General features: G+C 43.0%; 1 protein-coding gene across 1 annotated transcript; it reads left to right on the forward strand.

Moving 5' to 3' along the window:
* Positions 1-959: 959 nt before the first annotated feature.
* Positions 960-1,975, forward strand: LOC103985054 (uncharacterized). The gene is made up of 2 exons (XM_065107337.1): positions 960-1,268; positions 1,350-1,975. Exons 1-2 carry the CDS (start codon positions 1,056-1,058, stop codon positions 1,836-1,838), a joined length of 702 nt encoding a protein of 233 aa, XP_064963409.1. The 5' UTR covers positions 960-1,055; the 3' UTR covers positions 1,839-1,975.
* Positions 1,976-16,767: the final 14,792 nt, after the last annotated feature.

Below are 16,767 nucleotides of genomic sequence, written 5' to 3' on the forward strand. Positions count from 1 at the left end.
TCAGTAAAAGTATTTGGTATTTCTATATCCTCTTTCAATCCAAGATATCTTGGCTTTATTCTACCAAAGGAAAAGAGGTATTGTTGGTGGTTGAAAGCTTCCACCCTATTGTCTTGGATTTGAGTTTGTGGTTAGGTGCATGTTTCTTACTTACCTTGTGCTTGATAAAGTGGTTGCAATAGGTCCGAGTCAGTCAAGTCAACCAACTGTAAACTACCTTAAGCCGGGAATTGAGCTTTTCGCTTGGCCACCTAAAACGAAAAATACGTGGCCTTCCTCTCTACTATAAAAGCCCAGAGGTCACCTCCTCGGCAATCACTTTGCCAACGCTATTTACTAGTAAGCCAACCTCCATTATACCATTTATCAAACTCATACATCAAATTGAGAATTTTCAGCAACCATTTTCCATGCTAAACTGGCAAATATGCACTGAAATAAAAGATGGCGAGCAAACTCATCGCAATAAAAGATTGTCAGCAACTCGAGGTCGGGTTTCGAGGAGGTAAGATCCATGAGACGACCTTTTCTTTATCATTCTCAAGAGATGATTATAGCTTTGGATTCATCATCTCTTCTGAAAACGGTATAAAATTTGTATGAATTGAAGGTTCTTCTCTCCATCAGAACAATAGGGCCGATTGCTTGTCTGGGCTCTGCTTGTTGGTATCGTAATCCTACTTGATGATCCCTTTCTGCATGTATTCCTTTTGTCCGCGACATTTCTAATAATAAACTTTGCAGGGAAAGATGATACGTGGGGATTTTATGTCTCGGGTTGATGAAACTGATGGATACGGTTTCAGAGAAAATGCCACATATCTCGAAGCTGTATACGCTGAACCTGCAAATTTACGTGGACGATTTTGATTTTGATTTTGATTTCGATTTTGATGATCAGACAAGAAATCGCACGTACTATTGAATCCTATCGTAAGTATGCTATGTTTTTGAATCCTATCGTAAGAAATTCCTGTGAAATGCTTTGAAGAACCAATGCATTTTAATTTACTAGGAAAAGTGTAGATCTAAAGTCGTCATATTTCTAAGTTGAAATGGGCATCAATGACATTTTATGTAGCGTCAATCCGGATGAGGTGTCTCGTGTGTACTACGCTGACGGCCGCATTCATATAAGAAAGAATCGGATTGGCTTGTGCTTGGACGAGGGTCGCCGCCTACAAGCAACCGACATGGACCACCTCCACCGCTTGCCTCCGCCTCTCGCCAGCTTCGCCGCCTCATGGTCTTTGCCTTGGCAACCTCAGGTATCTTCCCTCTTCTTCTCCTCCTCCTCCGACCTCTCGAAACTAGAGCTTGTAGCCATGATAGGTTGGAATGCATGGCAGGAAGCGGACGGAGTCGCGACGGCGGAGGAGCTGAAGCAAGCGCTCCTCCGGACGACCCTGGAGCTCGAGTCCACTCGCGCCACGGCCAAGGAGGAGCTCCGGAGGATGGAGTCCCGGGGCCTCCACCTCTCCCGCCTGCTCGAGGCCGCCACCCGAGAGCGCGACGAGGCCCGCCACGCCCTCCTCCTCCTCCTCCTTCACCACACCGACCGCGGTCAACCACTCCAGGAACCCAAGCCCAACCTCGGCCCCAACTTGGCTTTGGACGAGGGGACTGACGTCGCGGAGGCGGCGGCGGCGGCGGCTGCTACTGCTGCCGCGGAGGACGTGGTTGAGAGAAGCAACCGGGCGTCTTCGGCGGTGGCGGAGGTGGAGTTGGCGGCAGTGAGGAGGGCCCTGCCGGAAAAGGGGCAACTGGTGGAGGCGGTGATGGGTGCGGGCCGCTGCTGTTGTTGGGTCCGGTCCATATATATGGATTTGGATAATTAAGCCTATTGAGCCCAAATCAGCAAATAAAATAAATTAAAAACAAAAAAGAGAATGTGAGGAAAATAGATCAGAATGCCCGTGCAGCGTGCGGCGTGCGGCGACATGCAGAGAAAAGAGGAAAGAGAAATAAAGAGAAAAAATAAAATTTCTGAGTTTTTTACTTGACGATCAGTAGCCAAACATTGTCAGTTTCGGTCTAAATTTTATGTGGAAAATCCTTGCAGCAAACTCTACAATCCTAACGGTGTTGATCTACAGTTTACCCTCTCTAAGGTACTTTCCTGTGATATCCACTTTGTGAGACCTAGAATTCTTTTTAAAGGAGATCCATTGATGAAGATATGTTATTCTTGAGCAAAGATCTATGTTCTTGATGTTATTATGATCCTCTTGTTATTCTAGAGAAGACCTACTGTAAACCCGTTATCAGTATTATTGATAGTGGAAGTTTGAGGTGGACTACGGTCCCGTGGTTTTTCCCACATTGGGTTTTCTACGTTAAAAGATTTGGTCTCACAGTGTGATTGATTTTTGCTCTGCTATTTATGTTGTGCTGGTTAATATTTTCATTTGGATACCAAGTTAGTATTTTGATAAGGAACCCATTTTGATACACAAAGAGGGAAAAGAATATTCCGCTTTAACATGTTTCTTCCCAACAAGTGGTATTAGAGCGTCAGGTTATTTGGTGCTAGTTTTCTTGTGTGATTGAAATGGAATAGTCAGATGGTATGATTCAATTGAACTCATCAAATTATTCCACTTGGAGGCGTCTGATGGAAGATTTGCTTTATTGCAAAGATTTATATAAGTCTATCAAGGTTAAAGAAAACCTTCTACTATGGACGATGAAGAATGAGAAGTTCAACATAGAAAAGCTATTGCCTATATTAGAAGATGGATGGATATAAACTTGCATGAGCATATTTCAGATGAAATCAGAGCTGATGTTGTTTAGCAAAGGTTAGAAAACCTCTTTGCGAAAAAGACAGTGGGAAATAGAATTTCTCTCCTCAGAAGGCTTGTAAATTTGAAGTATAAAGATGATAGTAACATTGTTGAGCACATAAGCCTATTTTAGAGTCTTGCAAACAAGTTGATTGCTATGAAAATGAATATAGATGATGAGATGCAGGGATTATTATTTCTTAGCTCTTTACCAGAAAGTTGGGAAACGTATGTGGTGACTATTTGTAACTCTACGCCAGAGGGGACTCTAACCATAGATATGGTTAAAGACAGTTTGCTAAATGAAGATGTCAGAAGGAAAGAACAAGGTGAATCTTCTTCTGGTGCATTTGTTACTGAAAAACAAGAAAGACGTGGAAGAAGTCATAGCAGAAATCCATATGGTTATAGAGGAAGATCCAAGTCTAGAAGAGATATCAAATGTTTTCATTGTAACAGGTCAGGTCACATGAAGAAAGAGTGTAGGTTTTGGAAGCGAGAACAGAATGAAATGAAGAAAAATGAGAAAGAGACCAATACAGTTGCTGCTGAAGGTAATATCACTATTGTTTGTGATGAAGGTTGTGTTAGCCTTGTAGCTCAGGACAGTAGTGTTAGGATCGAGAGCACTAAGAGGGGGGGGTGAATTAGTGCAGCGGAAATTTTACAGCGATTAAAACCGAAAGCTGCGTTCGTTCGATAGAAACTATTATGATGCAAAAGCTGATTCACAGTTTGTATCTAAGTGCAGTTTGCGTCTAAGCGCAGATTGCGTCTAAGCGCAGTTTGCGTCTAAACACAGTTTGCGTCTAAACACAGTTTGCGTCTAAGCGCAGTTTGCGTCTAAACACAGTTTGCGTCTAAGCACAGTTTACGTCTAAACGCAGTTTGCGTCTAAACGCAGTTTGCGTCTAAACGCAGATGACAGTTTGCAGTTCTAAATGAAATCAAGACGTAAACGTAAACTGCACAGAACCTTGTTCGTAAAAGCGCAGAAGACAGTTTGCAGTTGTAAATGAAATCAAAAGACGTAAACGTAAACTGCACAGAACCTTGTTCGTAAAAAAGCGCAGAAGACAGTTTGCAGTTGTAAGTGAAATCAAGACGTAAACGTAAACTGCACAGAACTCATTTGTAAAAGCGCAGAGAGACAGTTTGCAGTTTGTAGATAGAATCAAGACGTGAACGTAAACTGCATAGAACTCGTTCGTAAAAGCGCAGAGAGCAGTAGCTATGTAGGAGGTTTGCAGTAATGATAAAGTGCTCAAAATAAACGCAAACTAGAGATTTAGAGTGGTTCGGTCAGTCTTGACCTACTCCACTTTTGGCTTCCTCCACCGATGAGGTTACCGACGTCAACTAGAGGCCTTCCTTCAATAGGCGAAGGCCAACTACCCTCTTACAGATTCACTCCTTTTGACGGGCTTAGGAGACAACCCTTACAGATGTTTTCTCTCCTCTCTTTACAACTCAAACTTGAAGAACAGAAGGAGGAGGAAAAACTAGCAGTTTTGAGCTCTAAGAACCACTGAAAAGATCAAGATTTCGGGTAAGTTCTTGCTCTTTTCAGTGCTGAATGGGTGGGGTATTTATAGGCCCAAACCCAATTCAAATTTGGAGCTCAAAACGATCAAATCCCGGAATTCCGGGATCAGGCGGTTGCACCTCTTGACTGGAGAGGTTGCACCGCCTGGCAGAGCTCGAAGACCGAGCTCAGGCGGTGCCACCTCTCTGTCAGGGAGGTTGCAGCTCTCTGCCAGAGCTCGAAGACCGAGCTCAGGCGGTTGCACCTCCTGACTGGAGAGGTTGCACCGCCTGGCAGAGCTCGAAACTTGAGCTCTGGCGGTGCTACCTCTTGACAGAAGAGGTTGCACCGCCCAGTCTCGCTCGGAGACTGAGCCTGGGCGGTTGCACCTCCTGGCTGGGGCGGTGCTACCTCTTTCACTATTTCAACTCACTTGGTTTGGCTCCAAACTTGGCCCAAACCAGTCCGAACTTGGGCCTAATTGGCCCCTACTTGGGTTATAGGATTAACACCTAATCCTAACCCTAATTAATGTGCTAACTATGATTTTAAAGACATTTTCTAAGCTATTACAAAGTCTGCAAGTCAAGACTTCTTCTGGCGAGCTTTCAGCAAACTTCCGACGGTCTTCCGATGAACTCTCGGAAACCATTCTGCGGACTCCCGGCAAGCTCCTAGACTTCACGATTTGTTCTTAGCAAGTTCCAACGAGCTTCTTCGGCAAGCTCCGATCTTTCTCGGCGAGCTCCGCGAACTCCCAACGAACCTTCCGGCGAGCTTCCGAAAAACCCTTCGGCAAGCTCCCAACTCATTCTCGGCTAGTTCCGGTAGCATTCCCGATGAACCTTCGGACTTCCGTCGAACTCTCGAACTTGCAACAAATCCTTCGCGCTTGACTCCGACACTTTGTTTCACTTTATGTCTTCATCGTTATCATAGCTAATCCTGCACAATTAAAGAAAAACTTCGATCGAGACAATTAATCCTAAGCAATTAACCAAGTTGTCCGACATGTCATTGGTCCCTCGACGCTTCGTCCGATTCTTCGGCTCATCGTCCTCTCCTGCGGCCTATTGCCCAATCGGCCAGTTGACTCCGCAACTCCGATATCCTTGGCGCAATACCCGCTCTTCTTGGCCCGATGCCCGAGTCCACGGCCCGAAGCCTTCTGTCGATACGTCGACCGATCCACCGGCCCGACGTCCAATCTTCTGACATGTTCCTTCGGCACAACATGATTTTCCTGCTTTAATTGTCTCATTCTGATCAAAGCATCCTGCGTCACTCAAAACGCAGATTAAATCATAAACATATATCAAGTAGTTTCATCATCAAAATACGAGATTCAACAATCTCCCCCTTTTTGATGATGACAACCACTTGATGACGGAGTTAAACTTAACTCCCGGAGTTTAAACAAACTCCCCCTATCAATATACCTTATTGATAGAAACTCTTAGATTCAAAAATCTAAGCAACATGTCATCATAATCGGAGTTAACCTTAACTCCCAGAGTTTAAACAAACTCCCCCTATCAATATGCCATATTTATAGAACCTTGAATTCAAACTGAATTCAAGTCATTGCAATATTCATCATGAATACTTGCAACACGTCAACATGAACATATGCATAAACTTATGCATCACATGTCATGTCATCAACATACTTTCATCAACATACTTCTCCCCCTTTGTCATCAACAAAAAGGAGAAGTATCACAATCAAGTGTTTGTGATATTGGTTTAACTTATTGCATGAAAAACATATCAAGTTTTATCATCATGCAGTTTTAAAGCCAAAAAATTTAGCAAATGTTACATCATGCAACCGCATTGTTGAATCTCGTATTTTGATGATGAAACTACTTGATATATGTTTATGATTTAATCTGCGTTTTGAGTGACGCAGGATGCTTTGATCAGAATGAGACAATTAAAGCAGGAAAATCATGTTGTGCCGAAGGAACATGTCAGAAGATTGGACGTCGGGCCGGTGGATCGGTCGACGTATCGACAGAAGGCTTCGGGCCGTGGACTCGGGCATCGGGCCAAGAAGAGCGGGTATTGCGCCAAGGATATCGGAGTTGCGGAGTCAACTGGCCGATTGGGCAATAGGCCGCAGGAGAGGACGATGAGCCGAAGAATCGGACGAAGCGTCGAGGGACCAATGATATGTCGGACAACTTGGTTAATTGCTTAGGATTAATTGTCTCGATCGAAGTTTTTCTTTAATTGTGCAGGATTAGCTATGATAACGATGAAGACATAACGTGAAACAAAGTGTCGGAGTCAAGCGCGAAGGATTTGTTGCAAGTTCGAGAGTTCGACGGAAGTCCGAAGGTTCATCGGGAATGCTACCGGAACTAGCCGAGAATGAGTTGGGAGCTTGCCGAAGGGTTTTTCGGAAGCTCGCCGGAAGGTTCGTTGGGAGTTCGCGGAGCTCGCCGAGAAAGATCGGAGCTTGCCGAAGAAGCTCGTTGGAACTTGCTAAGAACAAATCGTGAAGTCTAGGAGCTTGCCGGGAGTCCGCAGAATGGTTTCCGAGAGTTCATCGGAAGACCGTCGGAAGTTTGCTGAAAGCTCGCCAGAAGAAGTCTTGACTTGCAGACTTTGTAATAGCTTAGAAAATGTCTTTAAAATCATAGTTAGCACATTAATTAGGGTTAGGATTAGGTGTTAATCCTATAACCCAAGTAGGGGCCAATTAGGCCCAAGTTCGGACTGGTTTGGGCCAAGTTTGGAGCCAAACCAAGTGAGTTGAAATAGTGAAAGAGGTAGCACCGCCCCAGCCAGGAGGTGCAACCGCCCAGGCTCAGTCTCCGAGCGAGACTGGGCGGTGCAACCTCTTCTGTCAAGAGGTAGCACCGCCAGAGCTCAAGTTTCGAGCTCTGCCAGGCGGTGCAACCTCTCCAGTCAGGAGGTGCAACCGCCTGAGCTCGGTCTTCGAGCTCTAGCAGAGAGGTGCAACCTCCCTGACAGAGAGGTGGCACCGCCTGAGCTCGGTCTTCGAGCTCTGCCAGGCGGTGCAACCTCTCCAGTCAAGAGGTGCAACCGCCTGATCCCGGAATTCCGGGATTTGATCGTTTTGAGCTCCAAATTTGAATTGGGTTTGGGCCTATAAATACCCCACCCATTCAGCACTGAAAAGAGCAAGAACTTACCCGAAATCTTGATCTTTTCAGTGGTTCTTAGAGCTCAAAACTGCTAGTTTTTCCTCCTCCTTCTGTTCTTCAAGTTTGAGTTGTAAAGAGAGGAGAGAAAACATCTGTAAGGGTTGTCTCCTAAGCCCGTCAAAAGGAGTGAATCTGTAAGAGGGTAGTTGGCCTTCGCCTATTGAAGGAAGGCCTCTAGTTGACGTCGGTAACCTCATCGGTGGAGGAAGCCAAAAGTGGAGTAGGTCAAGACTGACCGAACCACTCTAAATCTCTGGTTTGCGTTTATTTTGAGCACTTTATCATTACTGCAAACCTCCTACATAGCTACTGCTCTCTGCGCTTTTACGAACGAGTTCTATGCAGTTTACGTTCACGTCTTGATTCTATCTACAAACTGCAAACTGTCTCTCTGCGCTTTTACAAATGAGTTCTGTGCAGTTTACGTTTACGTCTTGATTTCACTTACAACTGCAAACTGTCTTCTGCGCTTTTTTACGAACAAGGTTCTGTGCAGTTTACGTTTACGTCTTTTGATTTCATTTACAACTGCAAACTGTCTTCTACGCTTTTACGAACAAGGTTCTGTGCAGTTTACGTTTACGTCTTGATTTCATTTAGAACTGCAAACTGTCATCTGCGTTTAGACGCAAACTGCGTTTAGACGCAAACTGCGTTTAGACGCAAACTGTGCTTAGACGCAAACTGTGTTTAGACGCAAACTGCGCTTAGACGCAAACTGTGTTTAGACGCAAACTGTGTTTAGACGCAAACTGCGCTTAGACGCAATCTGCGCTTAGACGCAAACTGCACTTAGATACAAACTGTGAATCAGCTTTTGCATCATAATAGTTTCTATCGAACGAACGCAGCTTTCGGTTTTAATCGCTGTAAAATTTCCGCTGCACTAATTCACCCCCCCTCTTAGTGCTCTCGATCCTAACAATTGGTATCAGAGCGGGGTATTTCTCATTTCGGATTTACACCCGAGAGAAATGGCTCTTCAAGAGGGCTTATCGGTTGTTCGTCCACCGTTCTTTAACGGATTGGACTACACTTATTGGAAAACTCGAATGAGAGTTTTCTTGATTTCTCTAAATTTGGATTTATGGAATATCGTTGAAAACGGTTTTCAACTTCCCTCTAAACCGATGAACGAATGGTCGGATTTAGAGAAGAAGTATTTTTCTTTAAACGCAAAGGCTATGAATGCCTTATTTTGCGCTTTGGACAAAAATGAGTTCAATCGGGTTTCTTTGTGCGAAACGGCTTTCGATATTTGGCGCACTCTTGAAATCACGCACGAGGGAACTAGTAGAGTCAAAGACTCGAAAGTTAATATTTTACTGCATGATTTCGAGCTTTTTCATATGAAACCAAGCGAAACCGTTGTTGACATGTACACCCGTTTTACGGATGTCGTCAATGGTTTAAAATCACTTGGTAAAAGCTTTTCGGATTTTGAACTCGTTAACAAAGTTTTGCGTTCACTTTCTAAAACTTGGGATTCAAAAGTAACTGCTATTCAAGAAGCTAAAAACCTAAACAACTTACCACTTGAAGAATTAATTGGTTCATTGATGACATATGAAATGGTGCACAATGCATATGATGAACATGTTGAACACAATCACCTTCCAAAGAACAGGAAGGATTTGGAACTCTGGACAAATGAATGCCACTTGAGCGATGACTCAAGTGATGAGGACAATGATGAACAAAACAACCTTCCAAAGAACAGGAAGGATTTGGGACATAGAACATTTGAAGACCACTCGAGCATAAGCTCAAGTGATGGTGAACTTAAACTACAAATGAAACGAAAATTAAAAAGCAAAAAGAATGGAACTACTTGCTTTAAACGTAAGAAGAAGAATAAGAATTGGGATGAATCGAGCTCCTCCGAAGACGAAGAAAAAATCAACAAAAGCGAGGCGGCAAACTACGCCTTAACAGCCTACAACGTTGAGGTAATGCCTTTGGTTTATTTTGAAATTACTTGATGCTTTCATAATGTAGTTTTTCTTTTTTAGTTTAGAATTAATTTTCTTGAAAATTACATGTTAAAAAAAATTACAAAATTATGATCATGCTAGTAATTTCGAAAATGATAATATTGCATATTTTATGATAAACAAACAAAATTATTTTGATTGAAAATATGAAATCATGGTTAAGAAGTAATAATGTGTATCATGTTTGATTAACATTGTTGAATGAAATCACGTTTGATTTAAAGTAATGCACAATAATATTAAATGGTTATGATACAATGATTAACAATTTTATGCATGAGATTTTAAGTTATTCATGATCATGAGCTTGTTTGATCTTCATGATTTAAATTCAAAATCTATAACGAAAATCATGTCTGAATATATGAAAGTGTTAATTTCATTTTCGGATTCACTTAACAAGTGGTATCCTAACAAGTAGCTGGGTAATTGACTCTGGTGCTTCATTTCATGTCACTTCTCATGTTGCTTTCTTTAGATCTTACACTATTGGTGATTTTGGTAATGTCAGAATGGGAAACAATGGTACATCTAAGATTATGAGTATTGGAGATATTTGCTTGGAGACCAATATTGGGAGCAAATTAATACTCAAAGATGTAAGGCATGTTCCAGATATTCGTCTTAACTTGATATCTACACACAGACTTGATGATGAGGGATTTGCATACTATTTTGGTGAAAGCAAATGGAAACTTACTAAAGGTTCTCTGATTGTGGCAAAAGGAAAGAAGATTAACTCTTTTTATGTCGTGGAAGCTAAGCTACACAAAGAAGAGATTAATGCAATTCGAAAAGGTGAAAGTATAGATCTTTGGCATAAGAGACTTGGACATATCAGCGAGAAGGGACTTCAAACTCTTGCTAGAAAGCAGTTCTTACAAGAGTTGCAAGGTATATCTCTTAAATCTTGTGATCATTGCTTAGTTGGAAAAACACATAGAGTTGCATTTCAGACATATCCATCATCTAGAAGATCAGATGTTATTGATTTAGTTCATACTGATGTTTGTACTATGCAAACTAGAACTCTTAGAGGTGCTCTTTATTTTGTTACTTTTATTGATGACGATTCTAGAAAAGTGTGGGCTTTTGCTTTGAAATCTAAAGACTAGGTACTCGATTCTTTCAAGGAGTTTCATGTCAGTGTTGAAAGAGAAACTGGCAGAAAACTAAAGTGTATTCGATCAGATAATGGTAGCGAGTACAGGGGTCCTTTTGAGAATTATTGCAGGTTTCATGGTATCAGACTTGAGAAAACAGTTCCTAAAACTCCTCAGCAGAACGGTATGGCAGAAAGGATGAACAGAAACATTGAAGAAAGGATTAGGTGTATGCTTTCTCACGCCAAGTTACCGAAGTCATTTTGGGGGGAGGCTATGAGAACTACAGTTGACTTGATAAATCTTTCTCCATCAGTTCCTCTGCAAGGTGATGTTCCAGAGAGAGTATGGAGAGGAAAAGATATATCTTAAAATCATTTGAGAGTCTTTGGGTATAAAGCATTTGTTCATATTCCCAAAGATGAGCGGTCCAAGCTTGATAGTAAAGCAAAAGCATGTATCTTCTTGGGATATGGTCATGAAGAGTTTGGGTACAGATTATAGGATCCAGTGAACAAGAAGATTATTAGAAGCAGAGATGTTGTGTTTCTTGAAGACCAATTGTTTGATGATGGTGATAATGTTGAGAAGCCAGAAACATCCGTTTATATTCCTTGGAGTTTGGGTCCAGTTCCTTCACTTGTAGTTCATGATGATCATGGGGGAGATGAACAAGAAGATTATGGTGAGAATACTAGTGATGATACACCTATAGTTGATGATGCTGAACCAACTGAACAGGCACCTCCACCACCAGTTGAGATTCCATTGAGAAGATCCACTAGAGAGCGACAACCCTCTACCAGATATCCTCCACATGAGTATGTTATGCTTACTGACGAGAGAGAGCCAGAAACTTACCAAGAAGCTATTCTACATGAGAATAAGAGTGAGTGGGTTAAAGTCATGCAAGAAGAGATGAGATCCTTGCTTGAGAACCATATCTATGACTTGGTAAGATTACCTAAAGAGAAGAAAGCTCTCAAGAATAAGTGGGTTTACAAATTGAAGACTGAAAGCAATAGCTCACAACAGAGATACAAGGCACGACTAGTTGTGAAAGGATTCAGTCAGAAGAAAGGTATTGACTTTGAAGAAATATTTTCTCCGGTTGTAAAAATGTCTTCTATCCGAGTTGTTCTTGGTTTGACTGCCCGCTTGAATTTAGAAGTTGAGCAACTTGATGTAAAAACATCATTTCTTCATGGTGACTTAGAAGAAGAAATTTACATGGAGCAACCAGAATGTTTCAAAGTCAATGGAAAAGAAAATCTGGTATGTAAGCTTAGGAAAAGCTTATATGGACTCAAACAGGCACCTAGACAGTGGTATAAGAAGTTTGATTTCTTTATGATGAGCCAAGGGTATGATAGAACAACATCTGATTATTGTGTGTTTATGAAGAAATTTTCAGATGATGATTTTATTATTTTACTACTATATATTGATGATATGTTGCTTATTGGCCATGATGTTGGAAAAATTGAAAAGCTTAAAAGAGAGCTAAGTAAGTCTTTTGCCATGAAAGACTTGTGATCGGTGAGACAAATACTTGGCATGAAGATTCTTCGTGATAGGAAGAAAAGGAAGATTTGGCTATCTCAGGAGACTTACATTGAAAAGGTTCTTGAAAGATTCAACATGAGTAAAGCCAAAGCAGTTTGTTCTCCACTTGCAGGTCATTTCAAGCTTAGTTCGAAACAATGTCCTACAAGTGAGAAAGAAAAAGAAGAAATGTCCAGAGTGCCTTACTCATTTGCAGTAGGCAGTTTGATGTATGCTATGGTTTGTTCTAGGCCAGATATAGCTCATGCAGTTGGAGTTGTCAGCCGATTTCTCTCTAATCCTGGAAAGGAACATTGGGCAGCAGTGAAATGGATATTAAGATATCTAAGAGGTACTTCCAGGTTATGTTTATGTTTTGGTAATGATGAACCTGTGTTAGAAGGGTATACAGATGCAGACATGGCAGGTGATACTGATTACAGGAAGTCCACTTCGAGATTCTTGATGACGTTTGCAGGGGGAGCAGTCTCTTGGCAGTCTAAGTTACAGAAGTGTGTTGCTCTATCAACCACAGAAGCAGAATACATAGCAGTTACTGAAGCTTGTAAGGAAACTTTATGGATGAAAAAGTTTCTACAGGAATTGGGTTTGAAACATGAAGGATATAATGTTTACTGTGACAGTCAGAGCGACATTCACCTCTCCAAGAATTCAACATACCATTCTAGATTCAAGCATATTGATGTGAGATATCACTGGATTCGTGATGTGCTTGAGATGAAAGAATTACAATTGAAAAAAAGTGCATACCAATGACAAAGTCTTTGCCTAAGGAGAAGCTTGAAGCATGTAGGCGAAGAGCGGGCTTGATACAGCCCACCATATGAGCTGGAGGGAGAGAATTGTTGGGTCTAGTCCATATGTGGGCTTGGACAATTGGGTCTATTGAGCCCAAATTAGCAAATAAAAAAAATTAAAAAGAGGAGAGAGAAGGTGAGGAAAATAGATCAGAGTGCGCGTGCAGCTTGCGACGGCGTGTAGAGAAAAGAGGAGAGAGAAATAGAGAGAGAAAGTAAGGTTTTTGAGTTTTCTGCTTGACTATCGGTGGCCAAACATTATCAGTTTCGGTCCAAATGTTATATAGAGAATCCTTACAGCAAACTCTACAATCCTAACGGTGTTGATCTACAGTTTACCCTCTCTAAGGTACTTTCTTGCGATATCCATTTTGTGAGACCTAGAATTCTCTTTGGAGGAGATCTATCTATGTGATGAAGATATGTTATTCTTGAGCCAAGATCTATTTTCTTGATGTTATTCTGATCCTTTTGTTATTCTAGAGAAGACCTACTGTAAACCTGTTATCAGTATTATTGATAGTGGAAGTTTGAGGTGGATTACGGTCCCGTGATTTTTCTCACATTGAGTTTTCCATGTTAAAAGATTTTGTCTCATTATGTGATTGATTTTTACTTTGTTATTTATGCTGTGCTGGTTAATATTTTCATTTGGATACCAAGTTAGTATTTTGATGAGGAACCCATTTTAATATACAAAGACGGAAAAGAATATTCTGGTTTCTTCCCAACAGCTGTTGGCGGGGCCGTTGCCGCAGTGGCGCCACCCGCCGCCGGACCTGCGCAGCTCCGAGATCCCGCCTGTGGCCATTAGTGAACTCGATACCGAAGAGGGAGAAGGACGGGGCCGGGTCTCCGTCGCCGTCCTCTTGGAATTCCTCATCATCCTCTTCCCCATAAAGTGGCGGTCACCGTAGTGTCGGCGGGGAGGTCCAAAACGTCACGTTCTCTTAGAAAAAATGTGACGTCTCTCTCTCTCTCTCTCTCTCTCTCTCCAGGTGAGTGTCACGTTCTTCTCTTTCCCAATCTGCATGTACGTAGCAAATGGGAAAAGAGACATAGAAAACACTGCCAAAGTTTGTTTTCTGTGAACAAATAAAACAAAAACAATAGGAATCCTCCCAATTCTCAATGCAGCAGTTTTGGTTTGCCTCGTGCTTTTGTTTTCGTTTCATGTTTTTCGCCTTTTGTTTCTTGTTTTCCTGCAGATCAAATGTGATGAAAGCAATTAACTGGGCACATTCTACCGTAACAAGGATTCTGCAAGACACATATCTTTCCAGGATATATTATTGTAGCGGTAGCACTTGCCGAAATATATTGTTCTCGAGATAAATCCAACTCACCGGTTAACAGCTGTTGTCAGAGTTGTAAATATTTGTGTATGATATAAAGAAAGATGAACTTAGAAGACGGTTTCATATGGAAAGAATCATATTATATATATTAGATTTGATCCTGGCAAACGATTGAACGAATCGAATTATGTATATTGAGTTCGATTCATAGTTTAAGATTGAATATAATCTAATCAAATATAAGCTTACTGACAAATTTGACTCAAATTCATTGTTATTTCATGTGGACAAAATACGATCTTTTAAATAAAAATTTAAAGACAGGATTAAATTTTGGATATAATTAATATCTGACATGATATATGTTAATATTGATTAATTAGATTCGATGATCTTCAAATAATAAAAATATGATTAAGGAGATTGATGTTGGATTATGCCCAACAGTTAGTTACCAAATCTGTCTTTTGAACCTACCAGCGTTAATTATGGACATGGGTCAATTTGTTGGCAGAATCCAATGATGAGCTTGGGTTAGAGCATGACTAAATCTGTGACCAAAAGGGAGAAGAACAGAGTGTGTCACGGGAATCATTAGCTTTTCTTAGTCTTGAAATGGGAAACAATGAAACGAATGGCTATACTATAACTAATGTAAGGAATGATCATACTGTCATGGATAAAATTATAACCGAGATATTTGATATAATACTTGAGGGTTGATCGTTGGTTTGACAACCTCATTTTGTTTGTTCTGTGGTGGTGGATCAGTTTAGACCTTTTGTCATATAATCATCTAAAAGGTTACGAAGTTTATATTTATAATTTATATTGACTATGCTTTCTTAAATGGTTCTTGTGAATCTTGTGAATTTCGAGTAAAATATTTTATCTTTTGTAAGTTGTTAAGGGATCATAAATTTTTTTTAAAAAAGATTGACCTTTTAAGAATGAGCAAAATCTTTTTTTGGTATTGTGATATCAGGAGAAAGCAATTAACTTAGAGATCTCGGAGTTCTACTGCTGGAGAGATTTGGTCTCATGTGAATGCTGAATAGGATGCAGACCAGAATGCAGTACGATCTCAAGTTGTGATCTTTGTAAGTACTGTGAGGCAAGTGAGGATAGTCTCTCCAATCTTGTCTTGGAGTCGGAAGTCGTAGCTCTCATGCTGACCTACCCATGCATAATTGTCAAGCTAACCCTAATCTTTTCATCAATCTTCCAACATTACAAAGAAAGCCAATATGCTGGTTGGTGGCACACAGCTGCAATCATTCTGCTAGGTTCTATTAGTTCTGTTATAACTTTTTTAGCCGTGGCCTCGGGGCCGTCGCGGCTTGGTTCGAGTCCGGAAGGTGGTGATCTCCATGGGGGCGCTCCTCGAGGTCTCCCGGCGGCCGAGCTCGGTGGTTCGGGTCGGAAGGTCGGTTCGGCAGGTCGGGTCGGCGGTTCGGGTCGGCGGCTCGGGTCGGGAGGCAGCTCCGTCGCAGCTTCGGGAAGAGGCGACACCGTCTCGCACCTGCACACAGGTCGGGCCGGGAGCTCGGCCCGACCCCTCCGACGATCAAGTTAGAGAAGGATGTGGAGGGTGTTGGGGATGAGGCAGAAGAAGAGCCTCTCAGTGTTCTCTGTCTTAGTGAGTTCCCCCCCTTTGCTTAGGACTCAGGGGTATTTATAGAGGAGGTTTGATGTTACCACTGGGGTTGCGTGGGAGGCCGAGCTACTGCAGGGTATGGAGAGCCTCGGGCAGTGTGTCGCTCAGGGGGTTGCTGCCATGGCGTGTCACATCGCCATTTTTACCCCTATCATATGCCCCCCCCGAAAGGAGCTATGCGTCGGTTCTTGCATGCAAGGGGTCCGATGCATGGCTTCTTACTTCAGGTGGGCTGGTCATGCGGATCCGAGGCGTACGATGCAGGCGGGCTAGCCGCGCGGACGCGTCTCGTGCAACATGGGGCCGAGGTGCGCGACTCAGTCAGGAAGCCGAGCAGGGTTCGACTCGGGGCTGATGGAGCCGATGAGGGCCGAGGAGCACAGCGTAGGCGGGGTGACCGCGCAGGTGTGGTCCCGGGATGGCGTAGAGCCGAGGGTCGAGGAGCACAACGCAGGCGGGTGAGCCCCGCAGGTGTGGTCTCGGGTGGCGTAAAGCCGAGGAGCACGACGCAGGCGGGCTGGCCGCGCAAGCATGGTCTCGGGATGGCGTAGAGCCGAGGGCCGAGGAGCACAACGCAGGCGGGGTGACCGCGCAGGTGTGGTCTCGGGATGGCGTAGAGCCGAGGGCCGAGGAGCACAACGCAGGAGGGGTGGCCGCGCAGGTGTGATCTCGGGAGGCGTAAAGCCGAAGAGCCGAGGAGCATGACGCAGGCGGGCAGGCCGCGCAGGCGTGGTCTCGGGTGGCGTGAAGTCGAAGAGCCGAGGAGCATGACGCAGGCGGGCTGGCCGCGCAGGCGTGTCCCGGGTGGCGTGAAGCCGAAGAGCCGAGAAGCACGACGCAGGCGGGCAGGCCGCGCAGGTGTGGT

This window comes from Musa acuminata, chromosome BXJ2-5 (genome assembly GCF_036884655.1).
Source record: "Musa acuminata AAA Group cultivar baxijiao chromosome BXJ2-5, Cavendish_Baxijiao_AAA, whole genome shotgun sequence".
NCBI classification, from domain to species: domain Eukaryota; kingdom Viridiplantae; phylum Streptophyta; class Magnoliopsida; order Zingiberales; family Musaceae; genus Musa; species Musa acuminata.